This window comes from Gallus gallus, chromosome 25 (genome assembly GCF_016699485.2).
Source record: "Gallus gallus isolate bGalGal1 chromosome 25, bGalGal1.mat.broiler.GRCg7b, whole genome shotgun sequence".
NCBI lineage: Eukaryota > Metazoa > Chordata > Aves > Galliformes > Phasianidae > Gallus > Gallus gallus.
In genome coordinates, this window is record NC_052556.1 from 390,723 (window position 1) to 413,263 (window position 22,541).

The 22,541-nt window shown below is 60.7% G+C and overlaps 3 protein-coding genes across 3 annotated transcripts; 1 reads left to right on the top strand and 2 right to left on the bottom strand.

Moving 5' to 3' along the window:
- Positions 1-545: 545 nt before the first annotated feature.
- On the bottom strand, positions 546-6,870 carry RAB25 (RAB25, member RAS oncogene family). Its single transcript, XM_015298342.4, has 5 exons — positions 6,536-6,870; positions 5,056-5,251; positions 3,861-4,054; positions 3,695-3,775; positions 546-1,191 (listed from the first exon to the last, which is right to left on the bottom strand). Exons 1-5 carry the CDS (start codon positions 6,573-6,575, stop codon positions 1,061-1,063), a joined length of 642 nt encoding a protein of 213 aa, XP_015153828.1. The 5' UTR covers positions 6,576-6,870; the 3' UTR covers positions 546-1,060.
- Positions 6,871-7,161: 291 nt separating this feature from the next.
- On the bottom strand, positions 7,162-10,509 carry LAMTOR2 (late endosomal/lysosomal adaptor, MAPK and MTOR activator 2). Its single transcript, XM_015298343.4, has 4 exons — positions 10,246-10,509; positions 9,969-10,131; positions 7,675-7,764; positions 7,162-7,376 (listed from the first exon to the last, which is right to left on the bottom strand). Exons 1-4 carry the CDS (start codon positions 10,311-10,313, stop codon positions 7,320-7,322), a joined length of 378 nt encoding a protein of 125 aa, XP_015153829.1. The 5' UTR covers positions 10,314-10,509; the 3' UTR covers positions 7,162-7,319.
- Positions 10,510-10,589: 80 nt separating this feature from the next.
- Positions 10,590-21,906, top strand: UBQLN4 (ubiquilin 4). Its single transcript, NM_001031373.2, has 11 exons — positions 10,590-10,757; positions 12,790-12,941; positions 14,584-14,789; positions 15,109-15,371; positions 16,602-16,760; positions 17,395-17,620; positions 17,945-18,084; positions 18,542-18,625; positions 19,153-19,268; positions 19,864-20,041; positions 20,739-21,906. Exons 1-11 carry the CDS (start codon positions 10,614-10,616, stop codon positions 20,889-20,891), a joined length of 1,821 nt encoding a protein of 606 aa, NP_001026544.2. The 5' UTR covers positions 10,590-10,613; the 3' UTR covers positions 20,892-21,906.
- The last annotated feature ends 635 nt before the right edge of the window (positions 21,907-22,541 follow it).

Consider the following 22,541-nt stretch of genomic DNA (forward strand, 5'->3'; position numbering starts at 1 on the left):
ACTGGAATGGGACAGAACGGAGTGGGGAGGAATGGGATGGGAATAGGGATTGGAATGGGAACGGGGATAGGATGGGGATGAGATGAGATGGAGTGGAGTGGTGTGGAAAGGAATGGGACGGGAAAAAGGATTGGAATGGGGATGGGAGGGGGGGTGGGGAGGGGATACAATGGGATGGGGTAGGAACAGGAATTAGAATGGGGATGGGAATGGGAATAAAGTTGGGGAGGGGGGTGGGATAAGATGGAGTGAAATTGAGTCAAAAGGAATGGGATGGGAACAGGAATTGGAATGGGAGTAGGGATGGGATAAGAATAGGGATGGGATGGGAATACAGATGGGGTTGGAGATGAGATGAGGATGGGAACAGGGATGGAGATGGGAGGGAATGGGGATGGAAATAGGGTTTGGGATATGGATGCGATGGGGATGGGAACACGGACAGGCTGCATGGGGGCGGGAACCCACGTGGGGCTGTGCGGTGAGCCCAGGTGGGGTACTGGGGACGAATCCACGAGCAGTCAGCAATCCCAGCCCAGCACAGCTGCCTTCCACAGTCCTTTAATGGCTGTCCAGCACGGAGCAGCGCCGGGTGAGCGGTGGGGCCGCGGGCTGCGTTTTGCTGTCGGACCGACCCACGACACACCGAGATGGGGACAGAGGCGCGCGGGGTGGGCACAGCTGCTTCCCCCCTCGGGGCTCTTTCTTAGGGCCCCGTCGGGCTCGGGATGCAGCGACCCCCGAGCGGTTCCCAGCGGGGATGGAGAGCGGTGGGGTTGGGCACATCCGTGGTGCGGGGCACAGGGACGGGGCGCGACGGCCCCGCGGCAGTAACGGCACAACGGCAGCAGCTCCCGCGGAGAGGCGGCGGCGGCGGCGGCACTTCAGCGCTTCTGCGCCGCGGGGACGGACCGACACCGCGCAGAGCTGCACCGACGCTCCGCGCTGCTTACGGCAGAGCGCGGCCACGCTCCGGGCTGCCGCCGCGCCGGGACAACGGGCGGCACGGCAGGTCGGCTGCCACCGAGCTGTGCCGGCGGCCGCGAGCCCCGGGACGAGCTCAGATGGCCACGCAGCACGGCCGCTTCTCTGCCTGCGCTGCGGCCGCGCTGTCCGGGCTCTCGCTGCCGAGTGACACCGTGCTGCTTTGGCTGCTCCTCTGCTTCTGCTTCTGCACTTTGCCGAAGATCTCTGCGGAAACACGAAGCGGCGCCGGCGCCGCGTCTCCGTGGGGCACCCGCGCGGCTCAGCGCTCGGCAGGCGCAGCGCTGGGCGTCCCCTTCCCCTCCGCGCAGAGGGACGACGTGGGGGATGGCGGCCGCTCTGCGGGGGGAGGCGGTTCTCCCTCCGGTTGCATCCCCGCAGCCGAGGTGGGGAGCGCCCTGCAACTTCCCCGGCTTCCCTCGGCTCCTCTCTGGCCCCGCGGGGATCGGGGCTGGCGGCTCGTGGGGATGGTACAGCACGGCCCAGTATGGCACAGCATGGCAAAGCATGGCATAGCATGGCACAGCATGGCACAGTACGGCATGGCAGAGCAAAGCACGGCACAGCATGGCACAGCTCAGCAGGGCACAGTACAGAGCCTCAAAGCACAGCACAGCACGGAACAACTCAGCACAGCACATCACAGCGTGGCACAGTAAGGCACAGCTCAGAATGGCACAGCATGGCATGACATGGCACAGCACAGCATGGCACAGCTCAGCATGTCAAAGCACAGCACAGTATGGCACAGCATGGCATGGCACAGTATGGCACAGCTCAGCACGTCAAAGCACAGCACACTATGGCACAGCATGGCATGGCACAGCACAGCTCAGCTCAGCACGTCAAAGCACAGCACACTATGGCACAGCACAGCATGGCACAGCACAGCTCAGCATGGCACTGCTCAGCACAGTATGGCACAGCACAGTATGGCACAGCTCAGCTCAGCATGGCACAGCTCAGCATGTCAAAGCACAGCACAGTATGGCACAGCACAGCATGGCACAGCACAGCTCAGCATGTCAAAGCACAGCACAGTATGGCACAGCACAGCACGGCATGGCACAGCTCAGCATGGCACAGCTCAGCATGTCAAAGCACAGCACAGTATGGCACAGCATGGCATGGCACAGCACAGCACAGCTCAGCATGTCAAAGCACAGCACACTATGGCACAGCACGGCATGGCACAGCACAGCTCAGCATGGCACTGCTCAGCACAGTATGGCACAGCACGGCCTGGCACAGCTCAGCTCAGCATGGCACAGCTCAGCATGTCAAAGCACAGCACAGTATGGCACAGCATGGCATGGCACAGCACAGCACAGCTCAGCACGTCAAAGCACAGCACACTATGGCACAGCATGGCATGGCACAGCACAGCACAGCTCAGCATGTCAAAGCACAGCACAGCATGGCACAGCACAGCATGGCACAGCACAGTACAGCTCAGCATGTCAAAGCACAGCTCAGCATGTCAAAGCACAGCACAGCATGGCACAGCTCAGCACGTCAAAGCACAGCACACTATGGCACAGCATGGCATGGCACAGCACAGCACAGCTCAGCATGTCAAAGCACAGCGCAGTATGGCACAGCATGGCATGGCACAGTATGGCACAGCTCAGCATGGCACTGCTCAGCACGTCAAAGCACAGCACAGCATGGCACAGCACAGCTCAGCACATCAAAGCACAGCACACTATGGCACAGCATGGCATGGCACAGCACAGCTCAGCTCAGCATGTCAAAGCACAGCACAGTATGGCACAGCACAGCATGGCACAGCACAGCTCAGCACGTCAAAGCACAGCACAGTATGGCACAGCATGGCATGGCACAGTATGGCACAGCTCAGCATGTCAAAGCACAGCACAGAATGGCACAGCACAGCATGGCACAGCACAGCTCAGCACGTCAAAGCACAGCACAGTATGGCACAGCACGGCATGGCACAGCACAGATCAGCTCAGCATGTCAAAGCACAGCACAGTATGGCACAGCACAGCATGGCACAGCACAGCTCAGCATGTCAAAGCACAGCACAGTATGGCACAGCACGGCATGGCACAGTATGGCACAGCTCAGCATGTCAAAGCACAGCACAGCTCAGCACAGCATGGCACAGCACAGCTCAGCACGTCAAAGCACAGCACAGCATGGCACAGCACGGCATGGCACAGTATGGCACAGCTCAGCTCAGCATGTCAAAGCACAGCACAGAATGGCACAGCACAGCTCAGTATGTCAAAGCACAGCACAGCATGGCACAGCACAGCTCAGCACGTCAAAGCACAGCACAGCATGGCACAGAGCAGCTCGGCACAGCACAGCTCGGCACAGCACACCCTGCAGTGCCCCTGCCCTACACTTCCATCCCTGGGGAGACACTCCCTGCTGAGCATCGCCCCTCTCTGCCCCACATCCCTGTGGGTTGCTCCGCAGCGTGCTGGAGACACTGAGTCAGGAGCTCCCACACCGCATCCGGACTGCGACCGTGGATTACAGGGGGAGAAGGCGCCCATGGGGCTGCCCGGGGCCCCAGCAACGAAACCAGAGCAGAATGCCCAGCACAAAGCGCCGGAAACCCAACCAGCCAGAAAGACAACACCGAAACCGGGCAGGGCTCTCAGGCGGGGCAGGGCGGAGGAGAGGCGCAAAGCATCCCCCGCCCCACAGCGCCAGCGAGGGACGCGTCGGCACCCACCCTTCAGGACAGTCTCGAACGCCTCCTCGACGTTGGTGGAGTCCAGCGCCGATGTCTCAATGAAGAGCAGCCCTTTGTTCTCTGCAAGGACAGCGGGCCCCCAGACCCTGCAGACCCCGCTGGGTTCCCACCAGGGTCCCCACGTCAGGGTGGCACAACGCCGTACCTGCAAACATTTTCGCCTCCTCCGTGGGCACCTCCCGCTCCTGCGCCAGGTCGCTCTTATTGCCCACCAGCATGACCACAATGCTGGCCTCGGCGTGGTCATACAGCTCCTTCAGCCAGCGCTCCACCACGTCGTACGTCTGGTGCTTGGTGATGTCAAAGACGACCAGAGCACCCACAGCCCCACGGTAGTACCTGGGGGAGCAGCCCGTCATCGCCCCGTGCTCCAGGCAGCCCTGGAGCATCCTCACAGGGATGTGAGCATGGGGCATCCATCCATGGAGTACCCATCCATGAGGCACCCAGTGGGACATGCATCCATGGGGCACTCATTCATCCATAGGGCACCCATCCATGGGGTACTCAATGGGGCACTCATCTCTGAGGCACCTATCCATCCATAGGGCACCCATCCATCCATGGGGCACTCAATGGGACATCCATCCATAGGATAACCATCCATCCATAGGGCACCCATCCATCCATGGGGCACTCAATGGGACATCCATCCATAGGACATCCATCCATCCATGAGGCACCCAGTGAGACACGCATCCATGGGGCACCTATCCATCCATAGGGCACCCATCCATCCATGGAGCACTCAATGGGACATTCATCCATAGGATAACTGTCCATCCATGGGGCACCCAGTGAGACACGCATCCATAGGGCACTCATTCATCTATAGGGCACCCATCCATGGGGTACTCAATGGGGCACTCATCTCTGAGGCACCTATCCATCCATAGGGCACCCATCCATCCATGGGGCACTCAATGGGACATCCATCCATAGGGTAACTGTCCATCCATAGGGCACCCATCCATGGGGTACTCAATGGGGCACTCATCTCTGAGGCACCTATCCATCCATAGGGCACCCATCCATCCATGGAGCACTCAATGGGACATCCATCCATAGGATAACCGTCCATCCATGGGGCACCCAGTGAGACATGCATCCAGAGGGCACTCATTCATCTATAGGGCACCCATCCATGGGGTACTCAATGGGACATCCATCCATAGGATAACCATCCATCCATAGGGCACCCATCCATCCATGGGGCACTCAATGGGACATCCATCCATAGGGCATCCATCCATCCATGGGGCACTCCTTCATCCATAGGGCACCCATCCATGGGGCACCCATCTATCCACAGGGCACCCTTGGGTGCCGTCCGCCCTTACGCAGAGGTGATGGCGCGGTACCGCTCCAGCCCGGCCGTGTCCCAAATCTGTGCCTTCACTGCGGCATCTCCCACCAGGACGGTGCGGGTGGAGAACTCCACGCCGATGGTGGTGCGGCTGTCGTGGTTGAACTCGTTGCGGGTGAAGCGGGACAGCAGGTTGGTTTTGCCCACGCCGGACTCCCCAATCAGAACCACTGAGGAGGGAAGAGAGATCCCATTGCACTTCAGATCAGCCCAGATAACCCTTCCCGGCCCCAACCAGACCCGCCGGCATCCCACCGCTGTGGCACTGCAGCACTGGGACGTCCCCACTGCCCCACGGTGCACGGATGCCTCTGGGAGCCTTACAGGGAAGGAAGAAAAAGGAGAAAAGCAGCCCCCTGCCCACCCTGGCCCTGCCCCCAGTGACCCCCGAGCAGGCCCAGAGATGGGCAGACAGATGGGTTCAGCCCCGGAGCGGTTGATCCTTAAGCACACGCAGTCCCCACCCCCATGCTGGGAGCTCTCAGCCCCTCTCGGGGGTCTCCATCAGCCCCCGCACTGCTTGGGGTGTCCCAGCTGCAGGAGCGGGGTGAGGGTACTGCAGAGCCCCAGGGACATCGCTGTGGCAGCACCCGGTGCCCCGGGCTGGTGCTCCTCAGGGGGTGGGCACGGAGCACAGGACGGCTGCAGCAGCCCCCGCCCGGGCACCGCAGCAGGATGACTTTGGAGCCCACTGCTCCCCGCGCTCAATCTGCTGCTGCGGCAGCTGTAGATACGTGTGTGTCCCCATCCGTGTCCCCTCTCTGCCCACTGGTGGCTTAGGGTGGCTGAGGGTTCCCTGTACCTCCAGGCAGCACCCTGACCTCCCCACCAGCACTATGGGACACCAGGCAGCACCCTGACCCCACCAGCACTATGGGACACCAGACAGTGCCCTGACCCCACCAGCACTATGGGACACCAGACAGTGCCCTGACCCCACCAGCACTATGGGACACCAGGCAGCACCCTGACCCCACCAGCACTATGGGACATCAGGCAGCAGCCCAACCTTCCCACCATCACTATGGGACACCAGCCAGCACCCCAACCCCACCACCCCCACTACGGGACACCAAGCAGCACCCTGACCCCACAATGGAACACAAGGCAGCACCCTGACCTCCCCACCACCACTATGGGACACCAGACAGTGCCCTGACCTCCCCACCACCACTATGGGACACCAGACAGTGCCCTGACCCCACCACCATCACCACGGGAAAGCAGGCAGCACCCCAACCCCACCACCATGGGACTCCCCAACTCCCCCCAGCTATGGGACACGGCTGAGGTCAGTGCATGCCCCCCCATCCCAGGACCCTCTGCAGTGCCATATCAGCCTTAGGCACAGCCCAGGTCCCCATCCCTCTTTGGGAACCCACAGCCTGGGGAGGGCACCCCGCATCCAGGGCCCCCCACGTCCTCCTGCCCCATCCTTCCGGGGACCCCCTCACCTTTGAAGACAAAGTTGTAGTCCTCCTCGGCGCTGCTCATATCTCCCAGCTGCCGCCCAGTTTCCTCCTTCCCTCCGCCCGAGGTTTCCTCCTTCCTTCCACGGAGCGGGGCGGGCTGCGGGGAGGCGATGCGGGGGGCAAAGTCTCCTCACCGCCGGGCTGTGAGTGGGGTCCCAGCAGTGAGTGGGGTCCCAGGAGGGAGCGCAGGCGGGGAGCGAAGGCGACGCGAGCGGCGTTGGCGGAGCAGGGAGGCCCGGGCCGGCTGCCTCCAGGCGTGGGAGCGGCGGCGCAGGTTGGGCAGGTAATGTCACCCCTGGGACCGTCACGGGGCACCCGGAGGAGGAGCCGGGCCGGGTCCTGGCTGCCAAGGCCACGCGGCGCGGGGCAGGCTGGGGCAGCGGGGCCCTGGGCTCAGCGCGGTGCTGGCCGGGCACCAACGGCCTTCCGCACCGCTGCTGCCATCACGGGACAGATGGAGACACGGGGGAAGCAGCCCCGGCAGGAACACCACGGGGCTCCCAGCAGTGCTGCACCGCGGACCCCCTGCCCTCAGCCCGCTTTGCCGGGCACACAGCCGACCCCATCCCACCCTCCCACCCTCCATTGACCTGAGAGACAGGCAGAAGGACACGAGCACCAGACGTGGTTTTATTCCCCCTCCCTCGCTGCCCAGCAGCACGGCTGAGCTCCTGCCGTGGTTCCCCCCACGCAGGCGCTGCTGCTCAGCCGTGGCACCGCAGTTCCATGCTCAGGACGCGGCTCAGGATGCGGCTCAGGATGCGGCTCAGGATGCGGCCACCTGCGTCAGCGGCTCCTCCAGGTACTGCACCAGCGCCTGCGCCTGCGGGCAGGGATGGGTGTGAGTAGACCCCACAATCCGTGGGCAAACCCCCATCCTGCCCCGACACCAATGTGGGATCCGTGCGGACAGTCCTCGCTTTGATCTAAATTTCACCGTGGAACCTTAAAAAGGCTCAGTTTTGCGGCTCAGCTGGAGTGGGACACCTCAAAACCTCAGCACGGAGGAAGGAGGCATCCCCGGCACAGCCGCTTCCCCCACCTCTTCCTCCCAGCATTAACCCCCTTAATGGGGTTAATTCACACCTTGTGGGAACGCAGCCCCCCCCCGACCCCCTCACCTTGGCTTTCAGCATCCCAAAGCCGACCGTCTCCTTGGCATACATGCACAGCAGGAGGTTCGCCACGCGGGTGATGGCCACGCGTCCCTCCTGCCCAGAGAGAATCGCAGCACGGTTGGGTTGGAAGGGACCCCAATGATCCTCTGCTTCCAATCCCGTTGCCACGGGCTGCCCACCCCCCGCTCCGGCTGCTCAGGGCCCCCCAGCGGCCTCAGACACCGCCAGGGATGGGGCACCCACAGCTGTGAGCAGTGCCAGGGCTCTCCTCACGCCCCCCTGCGCCCTCCTCCCTTAATGGAGAGCCACACCACGTTCCCATCGCTCCCCTCCCGTTCCCAACCCCCGGAGCAGTGCAGACACGGCCGTGCTGAGCTCTCCCTGGAGCCCCTCTGCCACAGAGCATCCCCCCCCCGCCCCACTGCCACAGCTCCAGTCTGTCCGTGCTGGGGATGTGCTGCTCCGGATGGGGCCTCACAACGGCGGAGCAGAGCGGGACGGCCCCCTCTGTGCCCCCATAATGCAGCCCGGGGGCAGTCGGCCTTCGGGCCCCGAGCACACACTGCTCTCACGTCAGGTTTCCATGCAGTGGGACCCCCAGGGCTGCAGCGCTCAGCTCCTCTCCCACTCTGAGCACATATGTGGACCCCGGCCCAGCACTGCGCCCTCCGCCTGCCCCGTCCCCCTTCCTTCTGTCACACCAATGCAAACCATGGAGGGTGCACTCAGTGTCACCGTGTGCCACTGAGAGAGACACTGCAGAGCACCCGGATGGCACGGAGCCCACTGGGGGTCACACGGAGCCTTCTGGGGCTCACGTGGAACCTGCTGGGGGACACACGGAGCCCTGGAGGGGTCCCACATGGTGCCCACTGGGAGTCCCACACAGAGCCGGCTGGTGAACACCTCGGAGCCCACCGGGGGTCCTGCTGGAGGTCCCGCATGGAGACCACTGGGGGTCACCTTGGAGCCCTCTAGGGGTCCCACTGGGGGTCACACATGGAATCTCTGAGGGTCCCACATGGAGCCCACTGGGGGTCACACAGAGCCCACTGCAGGTCCTGCATGGAACCTGCTGGGTGTCCTACATGGAGCCCCCTGGGGGTCACCACGGAGCCTGCAGGGGGACACACAGTGCCCACTGGGGGTCCCTCACAGAACCTGCAGGGGGACACACGGTGCCCATTGGGGGTCCCCCATGGAACCTGCAGGGGGACACAGTGTCCACTGGGGGTCCCTCATGGAGTCCACTGGGGGTCCCTCACGGAACCTGCAGGGGGACACACAGTGCCCACTGGGGGTCCCTCATGGAGCCCACTGGGGGTCTCGCAAGGAGCCTGCAGGGGGTCACCATGGTGCCTGCAGGGGTACACACATTGCCCACTGGGGATCCGGCATGGAGCCTGCAGGAGGACACACAGTGCCCTGGAGGGGTCCCTCATGGAGCCTGCTGGGAGTCACCATGGAGCCTGCTGGGGGTCCCCCATGAAGCCTGCAGGGGAACACACGGTGCCCACTTGGGGTCCCGCATGGAGCCCACTGGGGGACACACGGTGCCCATTGGGTGTCCCTCACAGAGCCTGCAGGGGGACACACGGTGCCCATTTGGGGTCCCTCACGGAGCCCACTGGAGGACACACGGTGCCCATTTGGGGTCCCTCACGGAGCCCACTGGAGGACACACGGTGCCCACTGGGGGTCCCCTATGGAGCCCAGTGGGGGTCCTGCATGGAGCCTGCAGGGGGACACACAGTGCCCATTTGGGGTTCCCCATGGAGCCCACTGGGGGTCCCGCACGGAGCCCACTGGGGGACACACGGTGCCCATTTGGGGTCCCTCACGGAGCCCACTGGGGGACACACGGTGCCCATTGGGGGTCCCACATGGAGGCCGCAGGGGGACACACGGTGCCCACTGTGGGTCCCGCACGGAGCCCACTGGAGGACACACGGTGCCCATTGGGGGTCCCACACGGAGCCCACTGGGGGACACACGGTGCCCATTGGGGGTCCCACACGGAGCCCACTGGGGGACACACGGTGCCCATTGGGGGTCCCACACGGAGCCCACTGGAGGACACACGGAGCCCACTGGAGGACACACGGTGCCCATTTGGGGTCCCGCCCGGAGCCCACTGGAGGACACACGGAGCCCACTGGAGGACACACGGTGCCCATTTGGGGTCCCGCCCGGATCCCACTGGAGGACACACGGTGCCCATCGGGGGTCCCTCCCGGAGCCGCAGCGCGCAGCCCCGCCCGTGGGCGCCCCGAGCCACGGCGGCGGCGCGGCCGTACCATGCAGTCCATGAGGATGAAGCGGAGGTTGTCCTCGTTGAAGGCGTGGTGCCCGTTCTTGTCGTACGCCACCCAGATGTTGCTGGCGATGGCCGCCGTCACGCGGGCGTCCGTGTCCCCGTAGCCCGAGTAGGCCAGGAGGGAGCCCTCATTGTTCAGCAGCCTGAAACACAGCGGGGCGCCGATACCTCCCGAACGACCTCCCGAACGACCTCCCCGACCGCCGCGCGGGTTACAGCGCGCCGCCGCCGCCCCGCCGCCCCCCGGCCCCGCTCACAGCGTGCTCTGGACGCCGCCGGTGTTGGCCTGGCTCAGCACCTGCGTCAGCGCTTTGGGCCGCAGCATGGCAGCCCGCGGGGCGCGGCGGGGCGCGGGGCGGGCCGGGGGCGCGGGGCCGCTGCCCGGGGCCGGTGCCCGGTGTAGGCCGCGGCCGTTCGCGGCCCGGCGCGGCGCGCGGTGAGGTTCGGCGGAGCGGCGTTCGGCGGCGTTCGGGGCGGTTCCGCGCTCCGTTCCGCGCCGCGCTCCGACTCCGTCGGCTCTCGGTCCGCCGCGCCGCGAGGGGGCGCTCGGCGGCGGCGCGGGCCGTGGCGGCGCTCCGTCCCCGCCTTTCTCTGTCGGCCCGGGCTGGCGGGGCGGGCGGCGAAGATGGCGGAGCCGAGCGGCGGCGGCGGGCCGGGCCCCGGCGGGCCGGAGCTGGGAGGCCCCGGCGGAGCCCTCATCCGCGTCACGGTGAAGACCCCCAAGGACAAGGAGGAGATCGTTATCGCGGACGGCGCCTCCGTGCGCGAGGTGGGGGCGGGACGGAGGATCGGGCCTAGGCCCGGGCGCCGCGAGGGGCCGGAGGGGACGCGGGACGGGGCCGAGGCCGGGGGGTGGGCGCTGTGAGGGGGCGGGGGGGGGGGTGGGCCGGAGGGGAGGAGGCTGAGAGTTGGAGGGGAGGAACTTCGGGGGGGTGTGAGGAGCCGGGGCGGGGGGGGCTGGAAGGTGAGGGGGCGTGGAGCGGCCTCGGGGCCGTAGGTGAGGGGGGGGCGGCACGGGGCCTGGAGCCGAGCGGGGGGGGGAGGGCTGGAGCCTCCCCGGGCCCTGGGGTGCGGGGGGAGGGATGGGCTGCGGCTGAGCGACGGCGGGCGTTGGGTGGGGGCTGAGGGGGCTGAAACCCGCGGAGGGGCGAGAACGGGGCGTTGTCGGGGCTGTGCGGGAGGGGGAGTCGGGGCCGTGCCGGTGGGAACGGGATGTGAGGCCGGGAAGGGTCTCCAGGCTTGGGGGGATGGGGGGCACGGCCCTGGGGCTGCGCTGCTGTGGGGCAGCGGGTGCTGTGGGGCAGCAGGTGGGCGTTGCACGGTGGGGCCGGGCCTGCAGGGAGCTCCCTTCGGGCGATGCTTCAGGTCAGGGGAGATGGGGGGTGCGGCGCTGGGGCTGCGCTGCCAGGAGGTGTGGGAAGGGCAGCGGGGAGCAGCGGCATGGGGTGCTGTGGGGCAGCGGGTGGGTGTTGTGGATCTGAGTCTGGAGGGGGCTCCCTTCGGGCCAGGCGATGTCTGCAGGTCGGGGGAGATGGGGGGGGACGGACACGGCCCTGGGGCTGTACTGCAGGGAGGTGTGGGGAGCAGGGGGTCGGGGTGCTGTGGGGCAATGGATGGGCAGTGTGTGGTGGGGCTGAGGCCTGAGGCTGCTACCTCTCTCCCTCCTCGCTCCTCTCATGTCGGCCTTTGGGGCGAAGGTAGAGTGAAGCAGAAAGAAGGGAACATCAGATGTGTGTGGGTTTGCTCCGGGCAGGGAGCTCCACAGGGCACTGTGCATTCGGATTGCAGGAGGGGATTTACAAGAAGCGCCGTGCAGGTGGCGATGCCCGCTGGGGCAAGGTGTCAGCAGTGTGGATCTTGGCTTTGTGCTTTGCTGTGTGCTTTGACGTGGGCTTCAGGGCAAGAGGTTGTGGTGTGCTGGTGCTGCTGGGAGCTGGGCAGGAGCTGTGTGCTGTGTGTGGCCCTTCTGCTGCTTCCCGGCCCTCTCCTGTGAGCGTGCAGAGCAGAGGGTGAAGCTGCACGGCCCGGATCGCCTCAGTTCCAGGGGTCCGTCCTCCCAGGCCCACTTTTTGGGGAGTTCTGGCGCCAGGGCAGCGAACTGCCCCAGAAGAGGTGCGCCCTTCTGGTCCTGACCTTTCCACGTGAATTTCCTGAAGTCCGTGGCTTCCAAATGCAAAGGTTTTTTTCCTCACCTATTGACTTGGGAACGCCCCACCTGAGCTGACAGTGACAGTCTTATTGGCAGGTGGCGATCCCTCCCCGTCACACAGCACAGAGGAGATGTCGGTGTTGGGTGGTGTGGATGCTCACAGGGAGTACAGTCACAGGAATAGGAATAGGAGAAGACCTACTTTACATCCATTGGCTGATAAAGGACCGGGCCCTTTTCCGAGGAGCTCTGTCCTGTATTAAAATCAGAGCTGGGCTTTCCTTGGGAAAAAATAAGATGAGCAGAGAGGAATAAAGCTCAATCATCCCAAGGATAAGCGGTGGGTTTGGATCGGGCCTCAGGGGCACGCTCGCTTTGGGAGCTTTCAGCTCATCTTCAGGTGACTGTTCTGAAGTTTACTCCCCACGTTTTGATGCGGCGCAGTGCTCATCTCTGCTTTTTCCCCTCACACCTCAGGCTCCCTCAGCAGCCGGAGCTGCTCTGCTACCTGCGTGGCTCCGTTCCGTTGGGCTGCTGAAGCTCTGCAGGTTCCTTTCGCCGTTTGTGCAGTGAATGTTGGGCATTTGGAGCATTACCTTCAGATTCCGGCCTTCGCTCTTCTGCCTGAAAAGCGCCGCGTTTTGTTTTTCAGTTCAAAGAAGAGATTTCCAGGCGGTTCAAAGCCAAACAGGATCAGCTGGTTCTGATCTTCGCTGGGAAGATCCTGAAGGATGGAGACACTCTGAATCAACACGGGATCAAAGATGGGCTGACCGTGCATTTGGTCATTAAGACTCCACAGAAGTAAGAAACTGTTCCGTCGCGGGGGGGGACTGGGAGTGAGCGGGTGGTGGTCCGACACGTGAGCTCTTCTTGCTACAGCATTGCTGCACAGCTCTGGGTTTATCGCTTGGCCCATCTTTTCCCCTGGGTTGTGCACCTGTGTGAGCTTGTGGGGGGATAAAGGCGTCCTTAATGCAATTAGCATACGTGGCTTTGTGTGTGCAGAGCCTTTACGACTGGCAGCCTGGGAAGAAACCATTGGAACGTGGTTGTGTCCTCGATCTGATAACGATGACTCACTGTTAGCAGAAATTACCTTCCCAGCAAGCTAGTAGTAATGCTGAAAGCAATACCCAGGGCTTATTTCACTTCCTGCTGTGTACCCTCACCCTGCAAACTGCAGCGCCATCTCCAAAGGTAACGAGAGCGCTGTCCTGGCTTTTCATTTTGTTCTCTACCCGCCGTAGGGAAGTGCTCACTGAAGGCATTTTACAGCCCCTTCCTGTGCTGAGAGAAACCAACTGCTCGTTCTCCTGCTTCCTCCTTCCTTTTTTGGTTAAGCTTCCTATCTGCTTTGTCCTCTGCTCCCACTCAGGGGTTTTCAGCATCGGTCAGATGGGTCTGGAAAGCACACAGGGACCTTTGGGTTTGGCGTTCGGAAGTCCTGGAATACATGTCAGAAGGGAAAGGGATGTGGAGAAGGGAATCCTTCTGGGTCTGGGAGAGGGAAAGAGAAAATAATGTACTGTTGGTTGTTTGGGGGGACATAATGGCATTTCTTATTTGAGGTGAGTAAAGGGAATGTTGTGATTCCGTCTCGTTTGAAAGCTCTTTGGTGCTCTTGAGCCCAGGACTGTTGCTGCTACCACTGCAGATGCCTCAGAGAAGCCTCTAAAAGCTCTTTTTAAGGCCTGTAAAAGTCCTGAGGGAGAGCTGTGATTATGAGGTATTGCTGGGGTTGGTTAACTCAGTAAAGCCGATGTGCTGCATCTGCTGCTCTGTGGCTTGTGGTGCTGTGTGTGTCTGGTAAAAGGAGCTGTGCTGAACTTGTGCTGGAATGAGAAATCTCCTTTATGAGATACAGCCAGTAAATAGCAGGGGTGAATTTGTAGCCGCCTCGCCAGAAATACTCTGCAACTCCATGGGATCCTCACTGCTTTGTGCCTCGTGTTCTCTGTCTGTACAGTAAGACAGGGACTTATTTGCCCCAGTGAACACCATAATAACATTCAGCACACGAGAGAAGCTGCAGCCAGGCCAACTGCTGTTTACCCCTTGCAATAGCCCTGCTGTAACCTCCTGTGGTTTCTGTGGGAGCTGCAGGAGGATTTTCCTGTTTGGAGCAAACTCGTTGCTCAAGGATACGGCCGAGGTAAACAGTTTGGTGTGCTTCAGGCCGGAGCTCATACAGCTCAGAGTGAGAGCAGTCGGGCTGCTTTGTGTGGGCTGGGGTGAAATGTGAGGGCTGTTGTGCAGCGGGGTGGGAGGCAGGTCCTGGCAGATGGAAGGCAGCTGGGAGCCACGGCCGTGCGTCCATACAGATGGGAATGGGAGCGGCCTGGAGGAGCTGCCTGCTGCGGGCTCAGAGGGAAGCCTGCACAGAGAACGCTCCTCAACTCTCCCAAATCCCAGAAGCATAACGGCTCGTTCTGTTTCTTTGTAGGGTCCAAGATCCTACATCTGCTGCTTCTGCCCCCGGTGCTGCTTCTGCCCCCACCGCAACGTCCCCTTCTCCTGCTGCCCCATCTCAGCCTTCCACATCCAGCAGTGCCGCTCCGGACGCGGGGAGCGGCAGCCGACGGAGCAGTGGGTCGGGGACTCTGGGAGGTCCTGGAGATGGAGGCCCCAACAGTGCTACGTCGATCCTTTGTAAGTGGGGACCACAAGAAAGTCAGGAAAGAAGTGTTTCCTAGGTGTAGATGGAGGAGTTGGGGTTTTTGACCCTGTGATTGTTTCTCCTGCTCACCTGAGTTGTGTTCCTCAGCACGTCTTGGTTTGCCTGCTGAGGATAACCCCCAAACCCTTTGTGCAGGGGATGTCCCCCCTGAGAGCTGCCTGCTGCGGGATCAGGGCACCCCCAGATCGGTGTGGGTGCAGTTCAGCCCACGCACATCCCCTCCTTCTGCCGCTGCCATCAGTTCCTGACCCACAGCTCTCTCCTCCCCCCCCGGTGTTGTTCCCTCTGCAGCTGGTTTTGGTGGCATTACCGGGCTGGGCAACCTGGGCATGGGCTCTGCCAACTTCATGGAGCTCCAGCAGCAGATGCAGCGACAGCTGATGTCCAACCCGGAGATGCTCTCTCAGATCATGGAGAACCCCTTGGTGCAGAACATGATGTCGAACCCCGATCTCATGCGGCAGATGATCATGGCCAACCCGCAGATGCAGCAGCTGATGGAGCGAAATCCGGAGATCAGCCACATGCTGAACAACCCGGAGCTGATGAGGCAGGTGGGTCGGCACGCCGGGACTGATCCGAGTCCATCCCACAGCTTTGTGGTGGAGCAGCTTCAGAGTTGGCTCTCAGCAGGGAGCGTGGGAATGCCAGAACGGTGAATTCAGGGATCTCTTCCTTTTCCTTCCCACTGTAAACCCCTCACTGACAGATGGTGGTCTCGAGTGAAGTAAACAGCGATTACTCAGCCCGCATGCATGTGGCTCTCATCTCCCTTTTGGAGCTGCTGAATCTATCGTGTGTTGGGCAAAAAAGGATTCTTGGATCATTGTAGTGTGCCGCACACGAGGCTGCTGTGTTCTGATCAGTGCATGGGAGCAAAAGCAGTCATGGAAAAGTGAAGCTGCCGTGAATGCGTTCTGTTCTTCTCTTTTTCTGCTGGTAGATTAATACAGGATGCACGGCTGTACAGATCTGTTTTGGTACCAGTAAAATATTACACTGGTAATGGGCTGGGGTCCTGGAGGGCTCTATTTTCTGTACAGCCCCAGAGGAGAGGTGGTCCGTGCCCTGGAGGACACAGGGGAGGCAGCATGAGGGGAAAATGAGAGCCTGAGCGTTCCGTAGTCCTCAGCAGGGCTCTGCTGCTCCCCAGGAGGACTGCTCTGGATGTGTTTCCGCGTGGCTGCTGAAGGAGCCCTGTTTCCATGCACTTCCCATTATCTTTTATTTATTTCAGCTGTGTCGGCCCTATGTGAAACTGTGGAGTTGCGGGGCTAAATTGTGAATGTTCCATATTTATGCAGCTCAAAGGATGTCCGGATGCTCCTTGAGCAGGAGGGAGCTGTCAGGAGCCTGGAGCTGGCGAACTGCTCGGTTTTCCTCCAGCAGGAAGGATCCCAGCTTTTCCATCTTAGGTTTTTGAATGCAGTCCACCTACTTTGAGTGGGAACATGTGGCTGTTCGATGTTTGGATGTTCCCATACTGCTTAGAAATCAGACAATCCCATACAGCTGAATTGGGGTTATAAAGGCAGAGAGCTGAGCGAGGTGGGAGGAGCCAGCATCCCTGGGCTCTCTTTGCTTGGATAAATGATCTCTCTGCTCCCTGGCTGTGAAACGGGTTTAATTATACTCTTCCTTCTGGGAGCTGAGGGTTAACTCTTTCAGTGCTCGGCTGGCAGCTCAGTGCTGTGTTGCCGGGCTGCTCACAAACCTCTGGGTGCACCTCGCTCTGCTGCGGTGCATGCGGGCCCAACTGTTCCACGTTCTCCTCTCTCTGGCAGACAATGGAGTTGGCTCGTAACCCCGCCATGATGCAGGAGATGATGCGGAACCAGGACCGTGCTTTGAGCAACCTCGAGAGCATTCCAGGAGGGTACAACGCCCTGCGCCGCATGTACACGGACATCCAGGAGCCCATGTTCAGCGCCGCTAGGGAGCAGGTATGGAGCACACCTCTGCAGCACAGCACAGCACGTGGAGAAGGGAAGCTGGTTGTTCCTCCTCCAACCACAGCTCCTGGTCCCCTCCCTCTGTAGGTGATGAACGCAGCTGGTAGGAGAAGGCGGTGCGGTGCCGGCTCTCTGCTTTCATTGCACGGGCTGGGGGTGTGAGTGGGGACCTGCCGCTGCTCCTTCGTGCTCCAAGTAGTCAGGATGGCCAGCATCGCCGTAGCTCCGTTAGCATGGTGGGGCTCTCCGTGTTAGCTCCAGCCTGACACCTTTGGGTCGGGGCTGGCTGGGATCCAGCTGGCTTTGGAGCACAGGAGGAGTGAGCGCAGGTCTGTCTGCGGGTGGTGCAGACGTCCTCCGGGCTGACATTACCCGTGGGTATGGCTGGGTGCTGATTGCACGTGGGTGTTTGGAAGCCCAGTCTGGGGCTCTGGCCTTTTCTTGAGCTGGGGGTTTCTCTGAATGTGGTGTGTGGGTTACGCACTTCACAGGAGGCAAATTCTGGTGTGTGTTGAGCAAACTGAGTACGAGTGACTGCTTCCCAGCTCACACAGTGGTGGGATGAGTCCGGCTTTCCCCGTTTGAGCTGACTAATTAGGCTGTTTCTTCTTTCTCTCTTCCCTAGTTTGGCAACAACCCCTTCTCTTCCTTGACGGGGAACTCCGAGAGCTCCAGCTCTCAGCCTTTGCGGACAGAGAACAGAGAGCCGTTGCCGAACCCCTGGAGCCCCAGCCCCCCTGCTTCCCAGAGCCAGGCGCCCAGCAGCGAAGGGAGCACCGGCTCAGGAAGCACCCAGAGCACACCGACCGTGTCCAACCCCTTTGGGCTGAATGCTGCTAGCTTCGGGGCAGGTACGTCACAAGAGAGGGACCGGGGGTGCTCAGATGGCACTGACCAGCCGGGTGTTGGTGGGGGTTGCTGCAGAATGGGGCTGCTCTGCAGACAAATGTTATTGCTACCGGACCAGAATTGGATTATTTCTTGTGTGCCTGTGGAGGAGCACTTTGGGAGCTCCGCTGTCCCTGCAGCCATTGAGAGCACGGGAGAGAGGGACCGTGTTCCCTGTTGGCCCGTGGGTGAAGTAAAGGTGGTGTTGCGCTTCAGGCACTGTGGCACTGCTCTACATTGCACTGTAAGGAGTTTTCCTTTGTTTTCTCTTTCCTTTACCCTTGCAGGCATGTTTAACAGCCCGGAGATGCAAGGTCTCTTGCAGCAGATTTCGGAGAATCCTCAGCTGATGCAGAACATGATCTCTGCCCCTTACATGCGGAGCATGATGCAGACCCTTGCCCAGAACCCAGACTTTGCAGCACAGGTAAAAGTGTTGCAGTTGTATCTGCTATTTATTATCAGGCAGGACTTGAGCGCAGTGCTTGTGAGAACAGTCTGCTCCTGTAGTCAGAGGGGTTTGCCTTGCAGAAAGCTGAGAGCTGAGTGAGTGTAGACAATTCTGTTTCACTTCTCCATAGCTTGAAGGCAGACACAACGCTAAGCCCTGTATTTTAGTAGAGCCACTAACAGGAGGAGATGGCTTTCATGGGAGCATGAGGAGTGGCCCTTCTCTTTGCCCATGGGTTTTGTTCAACGCCACTGCCAGGAACTGGGCTGTCTTGTGTCAGTCTTTCAGTTCCCATAGGCAGGAAAACACGATGAAAGCCCAGGGAGAAAGTTGGGGACACGAGCGTTGTGTTCTTTGTGGCTTAGTTACGTGGAGTGTAACAGGCATGGGCAGCAATGCTCTGACCCTGCCTACGTGTGCTGTCTCTCGCTAGATCATGGTAAACGTTCCTCTCTTTGCTGGGAACCCACAGCTTCAGGAACAGCTCCGCCTTCAGCTCCCAGTCTTCCTGCAGCAGGTAACAGCCCCTGTCTGGCCCTGTGCTGTCCTCACGTGGGCTTGGGTGGGTTGGGCTGTGACAGCGAGGGGTTGGCGCAGGGGAAGGAGAGGGAGAGCTTGTTTGGACAAGGCAATGTAAATGAGGTAATCTGAATTACCTCGAGGTTGACTTGAAATGAGACGAGTTCAACTGCGCGAAACCCCTGTGTGGATGCTCTCTCCCAGTAATGAGCTTATGAAAATTAGACTGGCTAATTGCGCTTGAGCAGCTGGTTCACTCAAGTGGATCAAAACAGCTTTAACTCTGGAGGCACGCGTGCCCCGTCCTAATCTGATTCTCCTACTTTATGTAGGAAATCTGATGGAAACTCTTGGAGTGTGTCTGTGCAGATGAGCCTGGTGGTGTAGGATGGGAAGGACAGCCCAGACCGTGGGTTGGCTGTGGCTGCAGCGCTGTGCTGATGCTGTTCAGACTGCCAGCTGGTGGAGCACTGCCTGCAGGAGCTCTCACTGTTCACCACCGCTGTCTCTCTCCTTCGTTCCCAGATGCAGAACCCAGACTCCCTGTCCATTCTCACCAACCCCCGCGCCATGCAGGCGCTCCTCCAGATCCAGCAGGGACTACAGACGCTGCAAACAGAGGCCCCAGGACTCGTGCCAAGGTAAGGAGTGCTCCTCGGAGTGGGATGCTGCAGGCAGAGCCGGTGTGCCTGACGCCAGCAGGCAGCCTGGCTGCCCATTTCACCAAGCAGATCTGCTGCTCGGTGTGCATCTGCAGGGCTCTGTGGGCTCCAGCTGATGGGCACTTTCTGCTTGTTTGCGCTTCATGCGGGAAGTCCTTGACCTTTTCTTTTTGGAGAAGAGATTTGGGATCCGTTTGGTCCCTCCTCTGTCTTTTGTCTGAGGTGTTTAAGTGTAGGGTGGACTCAGTTTTACTCTGAGGAACGGTATGAGATGCGCACCACCGTGGGGCTGGGTGGGTAAGTTAGGGCACATTGTGCTGCCGTGTGCCCTCAGGCCCTCTGCTCTCTGTCAGTTGGCTCACATTCAGTCTCTGCAGTTTTTCTGGGCTGTGCCTGCGTTAGGATGGCTTGCTCCTAGTGGCACTGTGGCTGGGATACAAGCGCAACCAGTCCTGGGGCACGGCCAGCCTGGCTGAGCCTGCTGGCTGCCCGTGCCGCCTCGCTCTCACAAGATAGGCAGGGGACAGCCAGAAGTGCCAGCCCGCGTCTGAGCAAACCCTGCCTTCCTCTGCAGCCTCGGCTCCTTTGGCATGCCTCGAATGCCCCCGTCCTCCACAGGAGGAAGCACAATCCCGGAGAACCCCGTTCCCTCCGCTTCGACGCCGGCCAGTGCCTCTCCAGCCGGGGGTGGTAACCCCCAACAGCAGCTCATGCAGCAGATGATCCAGCTGCTGGCCGGAGGAAGCTCTCAAGTATGTAACTGCGGAGTGATAGGATGCCTTAGGTTGGAAGGGATCTCAAAGATCATCCACTTCCAATGCCCGTGCCATGGGCTGGCTGCACACTGCCTGCCCAAGGTCCATCCACAGCCTTGGGCACCCACAGCTCCGGGCAGCACTGCCACAGCCCCACTTCCCTCTGAGTAAAGAATTTCCACCTAACGTCTAACTGAAATCTCCCCTCCTTTACTTGAAAGCCATTCCCCTCGTGGGCACCATATGCCCACACGAAAGATCACTCTCCCTCCGATTTATGAGCTCCCCCCAAGTTCTGGATGCCCATTTACATGCTGGTGGGCTTCTCGGGGACATCTCCGGGGTGAGCTTAGGGTTGTCCTGCTCCCACCCCGCTCCAGGGCCGTGGTTCTGCAGCAGCCTTCCTTTGGCTCTGGTGCATGTGCTGAGTTTGCTGGCTGTGGTCCCAGGCCAGGTTAGTTCTTCGGGCTTGAAACTGAGTGCCGGCCATCCCGGTTGCTGCAGGCATGGAACTGGCCCTGTGTGCGCAGCGCGGCTGCTCTGCCAAAGCCACCGACGATCCGGGGAGGTGGACAACACCGCTAAAAACGTCTCAAGAATTTCAGTGCTGCTACAGCAGCGTCCCCACTGCGCCGCTGTCCCCGATGCGCTCTGTGCCGTCTGCCGCTGAGGTCTTTGTCCTTTCCCTCTGCAGGCGCAGAGTCCCGAAGTGCGATTCCAACAGCAGCTGGAGCAGCTGAATGCCATGGGCTTCATTAACCGTGAGGCCAACCTGCAGGCTCTTATCGCCACGGGCGGGGACATCAACGCAGCCATTGAGAGACTGCTGGGCTCCCAGCCTTCCTAAGCTCCCGTCACGCCGCCCCGCAGATGTCAGCACACGCATCCATTCACATGCGCAGGGGGATCTTTCAGGAAAGCCCGCCGTCATTTTCATATCTGACAGCTGTCCATGTATTTAAAACAAAAAAGATACAGCTTAACCCCCGACCTTCCTACTAAGTTAAGATTTCATGTTGAAATGCTCTTTAACTGGCTTGTATGTGGATTCCAGTTCTCATCGTGGCCACAGAGACTTCAGATGTGTATTTTTCCTCAATATGCCCTCTGTTTCAGACACTCTTCTCTCTCTCTAGATGGTAGAGGCGATACTCCTAGTTATTTACCTGAATGATTGTGTTTTGAGTAGCTTGATTTTAACTGTACATGATTCCCTCCCTTCGCCCTCCTTTCAGGCAAATATTTAAAACTTGAGCCAAGTTTGCTTTCCGGTTCTTTCTCCCGGCATCTTCTTGGGGATAATAGAGCAAAAGAAAAATCGCAGCGACTTGGAAATTTCTGATGTCGTTTGTCTTAATAATTCCATGGGACGAAGGGGGCCCTCGGCACGCGGGGGGCTGCCGTCTCCTGCTCCGGGGTTGGCCTGCGTGCAAACCACGCCTGAACTGTGGTGTCTTCACGCAGTTGGGATGGCGTCACGGAGCCCCGGCGGCCTTCAGGGATGGGGTTTGCTGTTGTGGAAGCTGAGCTGAAGGCGCTGTGCGGAGGAAGGCGGTGGAGAGCCGCGCTGCTGCCCCAGCGCTCCTCGCGTCGGGCGCTCGGTGCTCTTCTGCTCCGCGCGTTCAATATCTGTAAGAGGGAAAGGAGATGGAAAGATCCGATCTCTCCACGGGAAAGCGTTGGTGTCCGCGTGCTTCCCAGCCCGGAGCCTTCCTCCTTTCTCCCTCCGTTGTGCGTTTGAACGCTGCGTTCCGTGGAGGACCGACGGGGCCGCGCTTTCCCAGGGCCTGCGGGGCCGTGTGAGCTGCAGCCCAGGTTTACCAACGAGAAACAACAACAATAAATGCGCACAACCATCCGTCTCCCTGCGCTCCGTGTATCGTCCTTCGTCGCCGCTGATTGAGTTCTCCTCGTTAACTCGTGATGAAGCTCTCGCCCTCAGGCAGAGGGTGGGGGTCGGTGCAGTCCCCACCTCTCCAGCCTTCCTCCCCTTTGCAATCCCACATTTAACGTAATTCTTCCCTTTTTTTCAGCAGGGGAGGATGGGGCAGAGAGAGGGAAAGGAAGGGACGGCAGCAGCGCTCCGTACAGCTGCAGAACAGCGCATTGGGTGGGGGTGAGCAGCGCCGCGGTGTGGAGCTGAGGTTGCAGGAGATGGGGCGCTGTGTGGGGCTGAGCGTTTGTCCCACGCTGTGCTCTGTGGGGTTGCAGTCTTCTATTCCATGCTCTGTTCTACCGTCCCGTGTCCTTGCAGCACAGTGCCAGCCCCACCAGCAGCCCGTGCCTTCATCCCACACTCTTCCTCACTCGCCCTCTGGATGAGCTCCCTTCACTGATGTGCTCAGCAGGAGAATGCCAATGATGAGTAACGTATAGGTGCCGAAATCATCATCTATCACAGAGCTGTAGGCGTTGGAAGGGGCCTCCAGAGATCACTGAGCCCAACCCCCCGCAGAGCAGCTCCCTGCAGCAGGCTGCACCGCTCGGCGTGCAGGAG